Source organism: Tachyglossus aculeatus, chromosome 3, assembly GCF_015852505.1.
Source record: "Tachyglossus aculeatus isolate mTacAcu1 chromosome 3, mTacAcu1.pri, whole genome shotgun sequence".
Lineage (NCBI taxonomy): Eukaryota > Metazoa > Chordata > Mammalia > Monotremata > Tachyglossidae > Tachyglossus > Tachyglossus aculeatus.
In genome coordinates this window covers 98,846,613-98,865,775 of record NC_052068.1, presented here as the reverse complement: position 1 = coordinate 98,865,775, position 19,163 = coordinate 98,846,613, and the positions used below count along the sequence as shown (strand labels likewise).

The 19,163-nt window shown below is 44.2% G+C and overlaps 1 protein-coding gene across 1 annotated transcript in view; it reads right to left on the bottom strand.

Annotated features, from left to right (window-relative positions):
* Positions 1-19,163, bottom strand: part of SLC14A2 (solute carrier family 14 member 2) — a 64,827-nt gene that overhangs the window by 13,511 nt on the left and 32,153 nt on the right. Inside the window, exons 10-14 of the mRNA XM_038743652.1 lie at positions 17,978-18,112; positions 14,627-14,709; positions 10,633-10,795; positions 6,962-7,151; positions 4,120-4,248 (exon numbers count right to left, since the gene is read on the bottom strand). Coding sequence (XP_038599580.1) covers positions 4,120-4,248; positions 6,962-7,151; positions 10,633-10,795; positions 14,627-14,709; positions 17,978-18,112 — 700 coding nt within the window. The remainder of the gene's footprint in view (positions 1-4,119; positions 4,249-6,961; positions 7,152-10,632; positions 10,796-14,626; positions 14,710-17,977; positions 18,113-19,163) is intronic.

Below are 19,163 nucleotides of genomic sequence, written 5' to 3'. Positions count from 1 at the left end.
GACCCCCTCCAGTCTGGCTTCTGTCCCCTACATTCCACAGAAACTGCCCTCTCAAAGGTCACCAATGACCTCCTGCTTGCCAAATCCAACAGCTCATACTCCGTCCTAATCCTCCTCGACCTTTCAGCAGCCTTCGACACTGTGGACCACCCCCTTCTCCTCAACATGCTATCTGACCTTGGCTTCACAGACTCCGTCCTCTTCTGGTTCTCCTCTTATCTCTCCGGTCATTCATTCTCAGTCTCTTTTGCAGGCTCCTCCTCCCCCTCCCATCCCCTTACTGTGGGAGTTCCCCAAGTTTCAGTGCTTGGTCCCCTTCTGTTCTCGATCTACACGCACTCCCTTGGTGACCTCATTCGCTCCCACGGCTTCAACTATCACCTCTACGCCGATGACACCCAGATCTACATCTCTGCCCCTGTTCTCTCCCCCTCCCTCCAGGCTCACATCTCCTCCTGTCTTCAGGACATCTCCATCTGGATGTCTGCCCGCCACCTAAAGCTCAACATGTCCAAGACTGAACTCCTTGTCTTCCCTCCCAAACCCTCCCCCTCCCTGACTTTCCCATCTCTGTTGACGGCACTACCATCCCTCCCGTCTCACAAGCCCGCAATCTTGGTGTCATCCTCGACTCCACTCCCTCATTCACCCCTCACATCCAAGCCGTCACCAAAACCTGCCGGTCTCAGCTCCGCAACATTGCCAAGAACCGCCCTTTCCTCTCCATCCAAACCGCTACCCTGCTCATTCAAGCTCTCATCCTATCCCGTCTGGACTACTGCATCAGCCTTCTCTCTGATATTCCATCCTCGTGTCTCTCCCCACTTCAATCCATACTTCATGCTGCTGCCCAGATTGTCTTTGTCCAGAAACACTCTGGGCATGTTACTCCCCTCCTCAAAAATCTCCGGTGGCTACCAATCAATCTGCGCATCAGGCAGAAACTCCTCACCCTGGGCTTCAAGGCTCTCCATCACCTCACCCCCTCCTACCTCACCTCCCTTCTCTCCTTCTACAGCCCACCCCACACCCTCCGCTCCTCTGCCGCTAATCTCCTCACCGTACCTCCTTCTCACCTGTCCCGCCATCGACCCCCAGCCCACATCATCCCCCGGGCCTGGAATGCCCTCCCTCTGCCCATCCGCCAAGCTAGCTCTCTTCCTCCCTTCAAGGCCCTACTGAGAGCTCATCTCCTCCAGGAGGCCTTCCCAGACTGAGCCCCTTCCTTCCTCTCCCCCTTGTCCCCCTCACTATCCCCCCATCTTACCTCCTTCCCTTCCCCACAGCACCTGTATATATGTATATATGTTTGTACATATTTATTACTCTATTTATTTATGTATTTATTTTACCTGTACATATCTATTCTATTTATTTTCTTTCGTTAGTATGTTTGGTTTTGTTCTCTGTCTCCCCCTTTTAGACTGTGAGCCCACTGTTGGGTAGGGACTGTCTCTATATGTTGCCAACTTGTACTTCCCAAGCGCTTAGTACAGTGCTCTGCACACAGTAAGTGCTCAATAAATATGATTGATTGATTGATTGATTGATAATGAGAATGAGGCACTGTGATTGGGTTGGTATAAGAAGATCAAAATGTGTTGGACTGGAGTGGGAGAGAGCTGAGTGCCTTGAGGTTGATTTTCTATTTGATCCAGAGATAGATGGGTCACTGTTGGAGGTTTGTGAAGTGTGGGAAGATGTGCACAGATTGACGCTGCTCTTTTCACAGTAGCTGGCTGGGTGAACAGGGCCTTGTGGGCTGGTGGCATAACTTCTCTTTCCACACCATTATTCTCCCCCACCCCCGCCCGGCTCCCTGATTTTACTAGTTCCCACTTTGAGAGAGAGGACACCATGGGATTATGGACGGGCTCGTGGAGCTGTGACTGGTAATGTGCTCTTAAGCATACACGTTGTCTCCTTGGAGTCATCACCATATCTCTCAGCTGAGTGGCATGCTGGAAGGGGGGTTTGTGGGGAGACACAGGAGGCCATGATGGTGGATAGGTGTCATGCATGCCCTTCTTTTTTGGACCCATGCACAGGGTCCACCCTCCCAGCGAAGGGTCTGAGGGTATAGTGCCCTGTATGGGGAGGGTGCCCGTGATAATAACGGTAACAACAGTGATATTTGTTCAGTACTGTACTAGCACTGGGGTACACTGTGGCCTTGTGAAAAGAACCCGGGCCTGGGAGGATGTAGGTTCTAATCCCAGCTCTACCACATGTCTGCTGTGTGACCTGGGGCAAATCACTTCACTTCTCTGGTCTCAGATACCACATCTGTAAAATGGGGATTAAGACTGTGAGCCCCATGCGGGCCAGGCACTGTGTCCAACCTGATTACCTTATATCTACACCAGCGTTTAGAACAGTGCTTGGCATGTAGTAAATGCTTAACAAATACCACAATTAGATAATCAGATTGGACACAGTCTCTGTTCCACATGGGGCTCAGAGTCAAAGAAGGAGGGAGAACAGGGGGTGAAATACAGAGAGCTGCTCTTTATGCAATAAGCAGAAACTCCTAAGCTTTTGGCTATTTTTTTAATGCTAGTGCTTGCTAGGTGTCAAGCATTGTTCTAAGTCCTGGGGCAGATTCATGTTAACCAGGTCAGACACAGTCCTTGTCCCACATGGGGCTCATAGTCTAAGGAGGGAGAACGGATATTTCACCCCCAATTTACCGATGAGGAAACTAAGGCAAGAGATGGTAAGTGATTTGCCCAAGGACACCTAGCAGACAAGTGGCAGAGCTGGGAATAGAGCCCAAGTTCTTTGACTCCCAGGCCTGAGCTCTTTCCACTAGGCCGTCCTACTCGACACCTTCAGCATAGCATGGTCACAAGGCTCAACCTCCTTAATTCTAAATCTAGGCAAAATCATATGAGACTCCATTCAAAAGGATCCAGGACTCTCACTACATAATACAGGCAGTCCCAGGAAGAGACCCAAGTCTGATCCCAGCAAGAAGCAGTGTGGCCTAGTGGATAGAGATGACAGAAGGGCAGGGGTTCTAATCCTGGCTCCTCCACTTGTCAGCTGTGTGACCTCAGGCAAGTCACTTCACTTCACTGTGCTTCAGTTACCTCATGTGTACAATGTGTACAATGGAGATGAAGACTGTGAGCCCCATGTGGGACAGGGACTTTGCCCAACCTGATTTGCTTGTATGCAACCCAGCCCTTAGTACAGTGCCTGACACATAGTAAGCACCAAATACCACAGTTATTATTATTATTATCCCATAGAATTCTAGGATAATTGTTTTAACCAAACAGGAATCTTGAGTTATTTGTGGGAATGCTGTAATGGTGGTGGTTTGTGTGGACCTGGGTGAAGGGAAGGATCAGCTCAAATGTAGCAATAATGAAAAGTGATGAGCCAGGATGCTCCTCATCCTTCCTCTTCCCCTTCTTCTCTGGCTACAGTACGACATAGGGGGCTTTTATGAAGGCACGTCAGGACACCTAACACTGCCTGAGAAGGGGAAAGGGTAGAGGAAGAGTCTCCCTCTCTACCTATAAGGCTGCAGGGCTACTCTGTGTCTGGGCTCTGACCCTTGTATCTCTGGGCCAGCTCAGCTGCCACAAAGACTCAGGCAGGACACAAAAGCTGGACAATTGTGCCACTCAGCAATTCTGCAGCTTCTCCTAAGGCAAGGCTCTCCTCACTTTGAAGGAACATAGCCTTACCTGGGTTACAGTATCTGCCTGGCTCCCAATAGTTCAGACATGCTTCAGTCTTTCCAAGGATGGAACTGATTCCCCCATCCAAGTCTCACCGCTGAATCACCCCACCTCACCTGGGAAAGCCAGAACCAAGCCCAGCTCCAACAGCTCTTCTGCACTAACTTGCAATGGGCAAGTTCAAGGGTGTTGGTGGATTTGTGGGAAGTGCAAGGATGCAGGGTTGGAAAAGCTGTCTGACCTTAGTTTAAAAATGGGAATCTGGGATCCCTGGGGGAGGAGGAGTGGAGAGAAAAGGTTTTCCAGAAATGGACATTCACTTGTATTTCGTAACCAACTGGGAGCTAGAACCAGTAATGGAACCAGTGATGAGAGGCTTTGAATGGAAATAATAAAACAGTACACAGAACTCAGACGGTAGACTTACCATGACATGGACATAATCGTGACGGGCAGCAGAAGCCACCAGTAATAATCCCCTTTCTCGGAGAATACAGCCATCAGCAATCCGACCAGGTTCCCATTGTAGCCATGGAGTCCTGATGCGATGCCTCTTCTGCAAGGAAAAAGATAGCAGCATGGGAGAAGCTGCATGGTGTAGTGGATAGAGCATGGTCCTGGAAGTCAGAAGGTTGTGAGTTCTAATCCTGGCTCCATCACTTGTCTGTTGTGTGACCTTGGGCAAGTCACTTCACTTCTCTGTGCCTCAGTTGCTTTATCCATAAAATGGGCATTGAGACTGTGAGCCCCACATGGGACAGGGACTATGTCCATTCCAATTAGTTTGTATACCTCTCCCCCCACAGCACTTAGTGCAGTGCCCATCTTGTAGTAAGCACTCAACAAATACCACAATTATAGCAATTTTCATCATGGTTAGATTCCGGGGTCAGACAGAACTAGTAGAGATGCAATCCCTCATTTTGAAGGGGATTTACAATCTAATGGGGAAGACAAGCTAGTATTAGTTTTTTAAAAAGTTTTTTATGGTATTTGTTAAGTGCTTACTATGTGTTAAACACTATTCTAAGTGCTGAGCTTGGTACAAGTTAATTAAGTTGGACGCAGCCCCTGTCACAACGTTCACAGTGTAAGTAGGAGGGAGAATGGGTATTCCCCATTTTACATTTGAGGAAACTGAGGCACAGAGTAGTGAAGTGACTTATCCAAGGTCACACAGCAAGCAATTGGCTGAGCAATTGGCAGAGCAGGGATTAGAACCCAGGTCCTCTGACTCCCAGACCCATGCTCTTTCCACTAGGCCATGCTGCTTCTCTGATACAACAAAGTTGAGAGTGTGACAGATATAAACTGTAAACAAATCGGCTGAGATGGCTCAGAGGATGACATGACAGGAAAGACAGGGGAATGAATTATACAGTGAATTATTAGTCCCTCCAGACTGTAAGCTCGATATGGGCAGGGAACTTGCCTACCAACTCTGTTATATTATACTCTCCCAAGCACTTAGTACAGTGTTCTGCCTACAATAAGTGCTCAGTAAATACGATTGATTGATTTAATTGCACCAAGGGTAACTCTCAAATCAGACTCAATAATAATCATCATTGGTATTTACTGAGCACTTACTGTGTGTAGCGTACCTCCAGTGGTTGCCAATCCACCTCAGTATCAAACAGAAGCCCTCACTATTGGCTTTAAAGCACGCAATCACGTTGCCCCCTCCTAGCTCACCTCAGTACTCGCCTAATACAACCCAGTCCACACACTTCACTCCTCTAACCTTCTTACTGTATCTCAACCTTATCTATCGAGTCCACGTCATGCTCTGACCTGGATCACCCTCCCTCCTCATATCTGACAGACAATTATTCTCCCCGCTTTGAAGTCTTATTGAAGGCACATCTCCAAGAGGCCTTCCCTGACTAAGCCCTCTTTTCCTTTTCTTGAACTCCCTTCTGCGTCACCCTGACTTGCTCCTTTTATTCTTCCCCCCTCCCAACCCCAGAGCACTTATGTACATATCTGTAATTTATTTATTTATATTAATGTTTGTCTCCCCCTCTAGACTGTCAACTTGTGATGGGCAGGGAATGTGTCTGTTATATTGTTATATTGCACTCTCCCACATGCTCAGTACAGTTCTCTGTACACAGTAAGTGCTAGATAAGTATGATTAACTGACATGTACTAAGCACTTGGGAGAATATACACTACAAACAGAGCTGGTAGACAAGTTCCCTCTGCAAAAAAACAATAATTGTATTTGTTAAGTTCTTATTATGTTCAAAGCACTGTACTAAGTCATACTCATTACTAGAAGGGCTTTGAAGGCGGTACAGGATTTGCATTTGTGAAGCTGAGGCTTACAAAATAAGAATGACTGACTTGAAATGAACCATTTTCTAAGGACCAGTTTAGTCATAGTGTTATAAATGGGCCCTTAATAGCACGGACCACCTTTATTCTCAAGTCACCTATGTTTCCATTCTCAAATGTAGGCTGAATCTTCAGGTGAAACAGCAAACTTAGAAAAGGAAGCACCTTCTGCTTCATATCTAGGCAACTGCCAGCTTTTAAGTTGACGGGAATTTTCCTATCCATCAATCCACGTCTCATTTGTTGAGTCTCTAGACTGTAAGCTCACTGGGAGTAGGAAACACTTCTACCGACTCTGTTGTATTGTACTCTCCCAAGCACTTAGTTCAGTGCTCTACCCACAGTAGCACTCAATAAATACCATTGATTAATTGATTTATTTGCTGTTGTACTGTATGGAAACCCTAGAGCAGCTGTGAATAACAGGTTGGTTACTTCTTACAGAGAAAGGGAGCTTTCCCATTAAATCAGAATATAAGTTAAAATGGGTAATGTTTTTTTTGCTTCTTGTGTTATTTCCAAGTGCTCAGTATGGTGCATTGCACCCAGTGGATGCTCAGTTAATATTACTATTACTACTACAACTGCTACTACTACAATTGCTACTACTATTACTGCTATTGGTACTGCTACTATTTTTACTGCTATTAGTACTACTATTATTACTGCTACTATTACTTCTACTGCTATTAGTACTACTACTATAACTGCTACAACTGCTACTACTATTACTGCTATTAGTACTACTATTATTACTGCTACTACTGCTTTTACTACTATTACTGCTGCCACTGTTGTTCCTGTTATTATTACTATTACTACTGCTGTTACTACTAGTAAAACTACTATTGCTGCTACTTCCATTAGTATTACTACTACTATTACTGTTACTTATAGCGCGACTACTAAGTTCTGACCCATGGACCTACCTGTCTTGGCTCAGCATCAGGGCTGTTAAAGTGGAGACGGCAGTTCCCAGGCAGCCTGACATTGCCCACCAGGGATTCTGGATCAAGAGCCCAAGGATCATGATAAAGCCACTGAGAGGATTGTTGACAAACATGACCTGAGAGGTACCCCGTAGGACCCAATCAAGGAACTGGATCATTGCGGACTTGTCTGAAACAGAAAATAAGAGAAGATGGCCCTTGAAATTCTAAAACCCAGCCTTCCCCTGTCTCTGCCCCTTCCCCCTTCAAACCTTGGTCCCCCCTGCAATTTTGTGTAGGAGTCTGGCTGACAACAACCAGGGTCCATTTTAAGTGAACAGTTCCATGGGCCTAAGGCCCTGTTGGAAAATTATTAAAAGCAGCACTGAAAGGAAAATGTGATTTATCCATCCATCAATTCTATTTAATTGCCCACTACTTTCTAAATAAGGAAGAGGTTCCAGAGCAGATTTTTATTATTATTATTTGTTATTCTGCAAAGACCAGGATGTCTGATTCCCTCCAAGTGTATGGCTGAGTTACCAGGAACTCCTCCCCTTTGCTTTGCATGCCAGGTATAAAACATGGTCTTTGCAACTTTATAATTCCCCCCAACTCTCTTTTGTGTATGGAATTTGTTAAGTGCTTACTATGTTCCAAACACTATCCTCAACACTGGGATAGATACAAGTTAATCAGGTTTGACACAGTCCCTGTCCCACATGGCACTCCCATCTAAGGGAGACAGAGAGCAGGCTTGAATCTCCATTTTACCATTGAGAAAACTGAGACCCAGAGAACCATAGTGACTTGCCTGAGGTCACACAGCAGGCAACTTTCAGAGCCACAAGTAGAGCCCAGGTCCCCTGACTCCCAGGCTCATGTACTTTCTACTAGGCCTCTTAGCAATCCATCAGGCAATTAATCAGTGGTATTTATTGAGTGCTTACTGTGTGTAGAGCACTGTACTATGCCTTTGGGAGATTACAATCAAAGTTGGTAGACACATTCACTGCCCACAACTAGCTGCAGATGATGGATAGACTAAATGCACACCCCTTTGCCCTAGGAAAGCAGAGTACACTGACAAGATTCCTGCCCTCTAGATGCTTGCAGTTTAGAAGGCCAGCTTTCTTGCAGTGCTGCTGCAGCAGCAGCTCTGTAGATTCTGGACACCCAAAGAAGAGTTTATCCTCAGGGAGGAGGAAGGGAGAAGAAGAAGGAGCCACTACCCATCAGAGGTTGGGTGGATGGGAAGACTTCGCAGCATGGTCTAGTGATTAGAGCATGGGCCTGGAAATCAGAAGGACCTGGGTTCTAATCCCAGCTTCCACTTGTGTGCTGTGTGACCTTGGGGAAGTTGTTTCACTTCTCTGTGCCTCAATTACCTTATCTGCATAATGGGTATTAAAACTGTGAGCCCCGTGTGGGACAGGGACTGTGTCCAACCTGATTTGCTTGTATCCACCTCAGCACTTAGTACAGTGCTTAGTACTGTATAGTAAGTACTTAACAAATACTATCATTATTATTATTATTATGTAAGCAGGGGCCTGTGCTTGGCTTATCTGCTGAATCAGAGTCACATGGAAGCACTTCAAGGAACTTTCCTGATCCTGGTGGCAAAATCATGGCATGGGAGGCAGCATGACATGGTGGAAAACGGACAGGATGGGGAGTCAAGACACCTGGGTTCTAACCCCGGTTCCATTCCTTGTCTGCTGTGGGACCTTGGGCAAGTCACTTCCCTTCTCTGTGACTCAGAATTACTCATCTCTAAAATGAGGGTTCAATACTTGTTCTCTCTCCTACTTAAGGAAGACAGGGACCATGTCAAATCTGATTTACTTGTGTATACCCCAATGTTTTGAACAGCACTTAGATAGTAGAGGTTTTGAAAATACCATACACAAAAAAGAGTTTGGGGGAGTTGTAAAATTGTGAAGACAAATACTATTAAAACAAAACAAAAAACATGTTCTATACCTGGCTTGAAGAGCATAGGGAAGGAGTGCCTGGTAACTCAAAGGTACACTGGGAGGGAATAAAAATCCTGGTCTTTGTGCATCTCCTCCAAAATCTACAGAAGGGGAAACAGCTGAATCTTTTGAGCTCATCAGTGAAAGTGATTTGGTTTGGAAAATGAATAGGATGTGATTTAATAATAATAATAATTATGGTATTTGTTAAGTGCTTACTATGTGCCAAGGACTGTTCTGAGCACTGGGACAGATTCAAAGTAAACAGGTTGTCCCATGTGGGGCTCACAGTCTTAATTCCCATTTTTTATTTGAGGTAATTGAGGCACAGAGAAGTTAAGTGGCTTGCCCAAGGTCACACAGCAGACAAGTGGCAGAGCTGGGATTAGAACCCACATCCTCTGACTCCCAAGCCCATGCTCTTTCCACTAAACCACACTGCTTCTCATGGGGGTTAAAACTCCAAGAATGCAAACAACCCAAACATGACTACAGAAAAGACTTCATTATTTAGCATCAGGGACTTAAAGCCACGAGGGTTTCTCAGAATCTCAAACCCATATCTGTTTTTCAGTTATGGAGAAAGAATTGATTGATTGATTAAAAAAAATCCTCTGGACTGTAAACTTGTTGGGGTCAGGGAACCCTGTTGTATTCTCCAGAGTGCTTAATAATAATAATAACAATAACGATAATATTAATGGTATTTGTTGAGCACTTACTATGTTTCAAGCACTGTACTAAGCACTAAAGCAGATATAAGTTTATCAGGTCCCACATGGGGCTCAGGGCTCTGCAGAAAATAAGTGCTCAATAAATACCACTGATGATGAAGAATCACCTGGTATAGATTTTTGTGGTAGGGTGGGGAAGTAAATCTGAAGATTAGGTCAGTGATGCATACAGAGTAGAGGGTTTCTGATGATGTGAAGAATTGCAGCAAGGCTAGTGGATACAGCACGGGCCGGGGAATCAGAAGGACCTGGGTTCTAATCCCCTGGTCTCACACTTGTCTTCTGGGTAACCTTGGGCAAGTGACTTCACTTCTCTGTGTCTGAGTTACCTCATTTGTAAAATGGGGATTAAGACTGTGAGCCTCATATGGGGCATGAACTGTGTCCAACCTACTAGCTCAGGTCTAGCCCAGCACTTAGTACAGCACCTGGAACATTATTATTACCCTTCTAGATTGTGAGCTCATTGTGGGTAGGGAACGTGTCTATCAACTCTAGTATATGGCACTTTCCCAAGCATTTGTATAGTATTTTGCACATAGTAAGAGCTCAAAAAGTAAAACTGATGGATTGATTGACATAAAGGTCAAGGATGGGTCTCAGAGATTCTCCTGGCTTTTATGAGTGGATCATAGAAGACTCTGACTCAGCTCTTTGAACTGAATGGGTTTCTAGACCCGAAGATGCGAAATAATTTCTTCCTGTGAGAGAATTATTGCTGAGAGGAAAGAGAGCTTCCCAAAATGTCGTGTCCCTTGATTCACATCAAGTAGCAAGTACACACCTTGAAGACTTTCATTAGTCCGATAGCCCTTTCTAAAAGTATCCTAAGACCAAATGAAGGTATTTGGTCTTAGGATACTCCTTTGTGAACATTTCACAGAAAGAACAGAATATGCAATCGTTGGTGTAAGGGTCTTTTCTTAAATGTTGATTCAAAATGAACTTTTCCCCCTACCTTTAAGTTCTTCTCTACATGCCGTCATTTCTCCTGTGATGTAACTGAAGGCCTGACTGACTCTCTCTTTTCTTGGGCTCGTGGAGCTTGGGGTTCTGGAACTCTTGGGATTGCCAGTTTCCACCTTAACTGAGGTGCTGTCCTTCACAGTACCTTCAAAGTCCTGTAAAGGGATGGTACTTGTTAAGCACTTACTATATGCCAAGCTCTCTTCTAAGCATTGCGGTAGATATGAGTTAATCAGGTTGGACAGGCCAGGGTGAATAATGTGTAGTGGCTCTTCAAATACTTCAGGAACTTGACAAAGATTCACAGGGAATTAGCTCAGTCAACTGATCGATGCTCAGTTCTGGGTCCCCTTCCATTGTCCATCTATTCCATCTTCTTTGGAGAACTCATTCAGTCAGTTGGTCAGTATTTGAGCGCTTAGTGCCTGTAGAGCAATGTACTAAGCGCTTGGGTGAGTGCAATATTACAATTGTAACAGACACATTCCCTGCCCACAATGAGCTTACAGTCTAGAGGGGGAGACAGACATAAACATAAATTTATAAATTACATTCATTCCCATGGCTTCAACTACGATCTCTATGCAGATGATTCCCACATCCGCATCTCCAGCCCTGACCCCTCTCCTTCTTTGCTTTTCCTCCTGCCTTCAGAACATCTTCTATCTGGATTTCCCTCTGACACCTCTAACTTAAAATGTTCCAAACAGAACTCCTCATCTTCCCACCTAAACCCTGTCCTACTCATTGCTGTTAACAATACCACTATCCTCCTTATCTCACAAGCCCGAAACTTGGGTGTTGTCCTTGACTCATCTCTCTCATTCAACCCACATATTCAATCTGTCACCAAATCCTGTCAGCTCTATCTTCAAAACATTCCTATGATCTACCCTTTGCTCTGCATCCAAACTGCTACTATGCTGATTCAAGCACTTATCCTATCCTGCTTTGACTGCTGCATCTGCCTCCTTACTGACCTTCTGACTTCCTCTCACTCCCCATTCAAGCCCATACTTCAGTCTGTTGCATGGATCGTTTTTCTTAAAAAATCTTTTGGTCCATGTCACCCCACTCCTCAAGAACCTCCAGTGGTTGTCCATCCACCTCTGTATCAAATAGAAACTCCTTATCATAGGCTTTCAAGCACTCAATCAGCTCACCCCATTCTACCTCACCTCACTGATCTCCTACTACAGCCCAGCCTGTACACCGTGCCCTGGTCTCATCTAGCTCTCTGTCAACAACTTTTCCACTTTCTTTTCCTAGCCTGGAAATCTCTCCCACTCCATATACTCCAGACCACCACTTTCTCCATCTTCAAAACATTATTAAGGTCACATCTCCTCCAAGAAGTCTTCCTGATTAAGCCCTCTTTCCCTGCCACTCCTTTTCCTTCTGCATTATCTATGCACTTGCATCTGTGAATTTAGTGCATTTGATATTAACCCCAACTTCATCCCCACAACACTTGGCATTTGTGGCATTTGTTGAGTGCTTTCAGTGACCCCAGTCACTGTACTAAGCGCTGGGGTAGATACAAGCTAATCAGATCGGACACAGTCCCTGTCCCATGTGACGCTCATAGTCTTAATCCCATTTTGTAGATGAAGTAACTGAGGCACAGAGAAGGTCAGTGACTTGCCCAAAGTGTCACAGCAGGCAAGTGGTGGATCCAGTATTAAAACTCAGGTCCTCTGATTCCTGGGGCTGTTCTTTCCACTAGGCCTCGCTGCTTCTCTGTATGTGCATATCTTTAAATTACACATTATAAATTATTTAGATTAATGTCCATCTCCCTCTCTAGACTGTAAGCTTATTTTGGGTAGGGAATGTGTCTTCCAACTCTCCCAAGCACTTGGTACAGTGCTCTGCACTTAGTAAGCATTCAATAAATACAACTGATGATGATTGAACACTTTTTTGTGTGTCAGCACTGTAAAAACACTTGGGATAGTGTGCACTAGAGGTGGTAGTCACAATCCCTGGCCTCAAGGAGTTTATAGTAGTTTATATATATACAGTGCGGGAAAGAGATATAAAAGAAATTACAGGTAAGGAAGCAACAGGATATAGGCTTGGTGGAAATGGGGTGGGTGCCAAAGTTTTCAGGGGACAAGGACTACCATGCTAATCCAAGCATTTATCACATCCCACCTTCACTACTGCTTCTGTCTCCTCGCTGACCTCCCTGCCTCATCTCTTCGTACTCCAGTCCACACTTCACTCTGATGTCTGGATCGTTTTCCTAAACATTGTTCTGTGCATATCTCCCTGCTCCTTAAAGCCTCCATCCATCCATCTCAGCATTAAAAGCGAAACTCCTTACCACTGGATTTAAGTCACTCAATCAGCTGTCCCAATCATTTGTCTTCCCATCGACCCCTCACTCACGTCCTTCCTCTGATTTGGAACTCCCCCTCCCTACATATCTGACAGACCACCACTCTCCCCATCTTCAAAGCCCTAATAAAATTATATCTTCTCCAATGGGCCTTTCCCGACTAAATCCTCACTTCCCCTCTTTTCCTTCTTTTCTGTATCATCTATGCATTTGGGTCTGTACCCATTAAGTGTACGTGTTTGTACTCCTTAACCTTAGCCCCACAGCACTTATGTACATATCCTTAGGCTTTGCCACTTCCTGAATCTATAATTTATTTTAATGCCAGCCTCCCCTCCTAGAGTGTAAGTTCTTTGTGGGCAGGGATTGTGACTAAAAACTCTGATATATGGTACTCTCCCAAGAGCTTTGTACAGTGCTCTGCATACAGTAAGTTCTCAGTAGTACAGTTATATAAATTGATCAATTGATCTTTCTTTAGATGTCAGTCTCACCAGTCCCCTCCTCCTTACTCTTAGATTATGACCCACTTAGGGTAGCTTTATCTCATCTGTGATTTAAGCTTTTTGTGGGCAGGGATCGTTTTTCGACTCTATTGGGATCTTCCAAGTATTTGGTACAGTGCTCAGCACTCAGTAAGAGCTCAATAAATGTTATCATTTGATGGATTGATTACTTCTTTCCTACGCTTAGTACAGTGCTTTCCACATAGTAAGTGTTTAGTGTAAACATTTACTGATACTAGTGTAAATACTGTTACTGATACTAGAACCTTAGTTATGGCAGTGCTGTGGAATAATTTAGACATTCCCCTGTTTGGAGGTAGGAGGCTGGACCCAGTGTCCTTGGGATGGCATTTAATCAATCAATCAATTGTATTTAAATCTTATTTCAACCATCTTTCAATCAATTATATTTCAATCATTCTAATCAATCAATCATTCTTTTTTATTGAATGCTTAATGTGTGCAAAGCAATGTGGTAATCCCTTTCAAGAGTACAATGTAACACTATTACAGACACATTCCCTACCCACAATGAGCTTACAGTCCAGAAGGGGAAAACTTCAAGATTCAAGATTGAGGAATCTTACTATAAAAGTTCAAATCAAAGGAAATGAAAGGCTCCAAATAAATCATATTTGTTTATTTTGAATAAGCCAAATGAATGAATGAATTTCCATGGCCTAGGGGAAAGAGCATGGGCTTAGGAGTCAGAGGACTTTTGTTCTAATCTCAGCTCTGAAATTTGCTTGCTGTGTTACCTCAGGCAAGCCACTTAACTTCTCTGTGCCTCAGGTTCCTCAACTGTAAAATAAAGATTAAATACCCATTCTCCCTCCTACTTAGACTGTGAGTTCCATGCAGGGCAGGGACTGTGTCTTACCTAATTAACTTGTATGTACCCTAATTCTTAGAACAATGTTTGACATACAGTAGACATTTAACAAATACCATAAAAAACAAAAAACAAAGAGTGACCATTTGGTGTTGAAACAGGAGATCTCAAACTTTCATTTTTCTGCTTAGATACCATCACACAGTTAAGATAACATCATATTGCAGAGCTGCTTTATAAATCCACCCCTTGCCTCAGGAAGCTGGAGACTGCTTAAGGTGAAGCTGATAATTTCAATACTTACAAGCAATTCTTGTTTCGATTTTCTGTATGAATAAGGAAATTGGTCTTTCGTCTGCCTCTCTTGGTATTCAGCTTTTCCAAATACTGTGAGAAGGAAGAAAGGAATGTACCAGTTTAGACTTGTTTACCCTCACATTTCATTCAGACATTTCTTTTACAGTTTAAGTGCAACAAGCTTGGGAAAAATTCACCTTTGTCATAACAAACACATGAGCCCCTACAAATTGTGGATTTAAGAGTAAAGGGCTAGGGTGGGACTGGCCTTTAAAATGTAAAATATAGACTTGGGAGAGGTGACTTCATGCTGGTTCACAGCGGGCTCATCATGGATAGATCCGTTCTGCATCACATCCTTCAGCTACACCCAAAATGCTGATTGTATTCATTGAATTGATAAGTGTTCTGACCGGAGCTGGAGATATTCCAAGAAGCACCCATCTGTGCCTATTCTAGGGGAAAGAACACACAGGCCTGGGGGTCAGGAAACCTGGATTCTATTCCCAGCTTTGCCACATTTCTGCTGTGCCACTTCTTTGTGCCTCTGTTTATTCATCTCTAAAATGGGGATTAAAAACCTATTCTCCTTCCTTCTTAGATTGCAAGCCCCAAGTGAGACTGGGACAGTGACAGTTTCACTTAAATTGAATCCACTCCAGTGCTTAATACAGTGCTTGGTACATAGTGAGCACTTGGGAAATGTCATCATCATCCCAGGGAATGGAATCCCATCATCCCAGAAATGGACTCTATTTCTGCCCCCTTCTCATTCCTGAGCCCAGCCATCTGTGTGAGAGGAAGAATCTGGGCATGGGGCAAAACCCAGTAGAGTCACTGTTATGCCATCCGACCCTCACCAGGGCTCCTTTCCTCTCTCACAACTCTGGCTTTGGCCTTAAGGGTTACAGAAGTGGCAATATAGCCTAATGGGTAGAGCACGGGCCTGGAAGTCGTAAAGACCTGGGTTCTAATTCAGTGATCAGCTTGTATCTACCCCAGCACTTAGTACAGTACCTGCCATACATGAAGCACTTTAGAAATATCATTAAAAAAAGGGTTTGGAGCTACAGCAGAAATATGAAATGATTTTTACATCCTAGAAAGAATAAAAATGTCAGAGCTTGGCTCTACCATCCACAAGGTACCCCACAGTTCCTCTTGACCTGCCACACTCCTTTTCCTCTCACTTCCAATGTAGTGTTCAGCAAGTGTGGAGATAACAGACAGGACCCCAGCAGGGATGGATGGGGAAGAAACAAAGCAGATCATATAAAAATTGAGTTCCTGGAAAGAGGAGGGAGCAAGGAGCAGCCCTGGAAATCTGGTCATTAAGTGTGGAGAAAATGAAGAACATGTGCCTATTTTGAAGACACTGTGATTGCCTGCTTACTACAGTCCTAAAGGAAATTGGCTTTCAGTTTGTACCCTTAGAAACTTGCCAGCCAAGAAACTCGATTGCTAAAGGTGCTGCCTCTGGCAACATTCTCACTTCCTCCTGCAACTAAAAGAAAAACGTCCCATGGACATTTTCTCAAAAATCCAGTGGTTTCTAGTTCAGTTCTTTGACCAATTCCTCTTTTCCAGAGAGATCCCCTCTGTGCTTTTTGCTAGATGGAGAATTTTTACATATTTTACTTCAAATGTAGTGGATGGGAGTCTAAGCACGTCTGCCCCTCTTCTCCTTTTTCAACAGCCTTCTGCTTATTTGGAGATACTCAGTCAATGGGAAATATTGGTGATATCCTTAGAGAGTAGATTTACTATTGAGACTGAACTCAGTGAGAGACTATCGAAGGTTGGAGTTGTAAATTAAAATAGAATGCATTTCCAAAATGAGGAGCAGAAATAGTCACCAACATTCAAATGTTTATCACTGTCCTGTTTGTGAAGGTTATTTTCAGTGAGCAAGTGCTTTCCCTGTTGGTTTCTACATTTTGACTGGGCGAGAAAAGGCTAGTGGTTTGAGGCCTGCATTTCTAAAGGCAATGGTTTTATCTTCAGATCCAATGTTTCCAGAGAAGCTGAGGGCTCCCTAACTCAGAAAAGCCTACATTTTCCCGACCTAGAATGCTTTTAGAGTGAGTGCATTTCACTCAGGGGCAGTTAGCCCTCCTGCAGTCAGGTGATGAATAGGATGGACACTGGTGGCCTGGTTGGAAAACTAGACTGGTAGGCATAAAACTGGATAAAGGACCACGTTAGTGATGAACTGGGGCAATCTTTGTCAAAAATGATGGGGCCTGGAACATGTTCAGCCCTGGCCAGACCATTTGTGGCTTCACTGAGCATTGAGAAGGAAAAGGAGCTAGACTCTCCTCCGAGAACTTGCGAAAGAACCCTCCCTGGCAGTATCTAAGGTCGAAAGGGCTCTCTGTGGGGTTGGCAGGCCAGTTGGAATCAGAAGGATTTTTCAATTGTGTTTTGTTCCTGAACATCAGTGAGGGATTGGCGGGATTGCATCGCTGGTGCTCTGGTTCCCTCTAGTGGCGAGGATTGCAAATTGGCTGTTTGGGGCCTTTTCTTTTTATCAGGTAGTGATTTTCAGTTGTTATTATAATATTTTGCATTTTCAGTATTAATTGGTGTCAGCAAATAGAGATTCTCCATAGAATACAACAAGGATTCTGTCCCTGGTATCAAAACGGCCTGGATATCAACACAAACAGGCCCGAAAAATAGAATCACTGGGTATATCTGGAAAAGAAAAAGTCTTAGAGAGTGTATATTTATTCACTTCTTTATTCTTGCTTGTTAAGTTTATCTCCCCTCTGATTATCTCCCATATTCAAATCTAGCCTCAGAGGGATGTCTTTATGCCTGGAATAATTTCTCTTCTGGCCTGCTGGTCTTCCACCAGCTTGTCTTTGTTCCTTTGTGTATCCTAGGGAGGCCAGTCCCATTCAGCTCACCCCACTGGGATAACCTAGAGCCAGAACTGCTGGGCTGCCAGGGGGTAGATGAGATGATCCCTTGATGATCGTCTAAGCCCTGGGGTATGTGTGCAGGGGCTGGTGGGTGAGCGTGGGGCAAGGCTCTCTGATTCTTCTTTGTAGTTCCTTATATGACTTAAGATGAAAATGCCCAAGTAAAAAGAAAGATATAAAAATACTGAAAGGGAAAATAAAGATCTTCCTATCAGGATCTAGGAGTTTCCAGATCTGATCTCAGTCCCATTGAATTTTCTCTCTGTATCCTATTTACCAGTTTCAAGAATCTGATCCTTCACCAGGATGGGACAAAGGCAAACAGGCAACCGTAAGCCTCATTTGCTATGTGCCAAGACCCCATCTTCTAACAAATTTGGGGATACCATGGCAGAGGAAGAGGGGTGGGGGAAACGCGAGGGCAACCCCACCTTTACTTCTCCTCCTAATAGATTGCCATTCGATGTGGAACACGCTCCTGGGCTTGAAGAGAAAACCTTCTTTGTGCTCATCAGCATCAACCCCAGGAGAGGGTAGCTCCTCAGCACCACCTAATGCAAAACCCGGACACAAACAAAACATAAAAGCCAAATAAATTCCCTGCTGCTTCAAAGAGCAAGAAAGAAGGGGCCACGGAGAAGGAAACCAAACTCAAAACCCGCATGGGGGGAGCAGAGAGGGAGAAAACATTAGGCAAACCGATGAAGGGGAAGGAAGACAGTATTCATCTCCCACCAATCATGCTGGTGCCAAGCACTCCGGCCACCAGATATTGCAGAGATAGAGTGAAAGCCCAGCCCAGTCCAGGTGCCGTCAAAGTGATAACCTCTATCACAGCCAAAATGTGGAAGGCTCTCAGGTCTTTCTTCTTGCTGCCAGCATCACCAAAATGCCCGGGAGCTTTTCCTCTTCATGGGTGATTGGTTCCTGGATGAGGAACCTGACTTGAACATCCTTGAGTCACTGAGGACTATGTTCATTCATTCATTCATTCAATCATACTTATTGAGCGCTTAATGTGTGCAGAGCACTGTATTAAGTGCTTGGGAAGTACAAGTTGGCAACATATAGAGATGGTCCCTACAGAATAACGGGCTCACAGTCTAGAAGGAGGAGACAGACAACAAAACAAAACATGTGGACAGGTGTCAAGTCATCAGAATAAATAGAAGTAAAGCTAGATGCACATCATTAACAAAATAAATAGAATAGTAAATATGTACAAGTAAAATAAATACAGTAATAAATCACATGATGTCTTGAAAATTGGCAGACTTCCCACTTGATCAGAGCTGAGTCACCCAAAGGCCTGGCCTCTAAGCCAACTGAGCAGACTAGAATCTTCACATTCATTCATTCATTCATTCATTCAATCATATTTATTGAGCGCTTACTATGGGCAGAGCACTGTACTAAGTGCTTGGAAGGTACAATTCGGCAACAGAGACAATCCCTACCCAACATTGAATGCCTTCCACCATTTCTTTCTTTGCTACCCACTACTAAACTTCATCACTAGCTTCTGAGTCTCAACACTGAACCACAAGATAAATCAGTTGATCAGTCATATTTATTGAGCACTTACTGTGGACAGAGCAATGTACTAAGTGCCTGGAG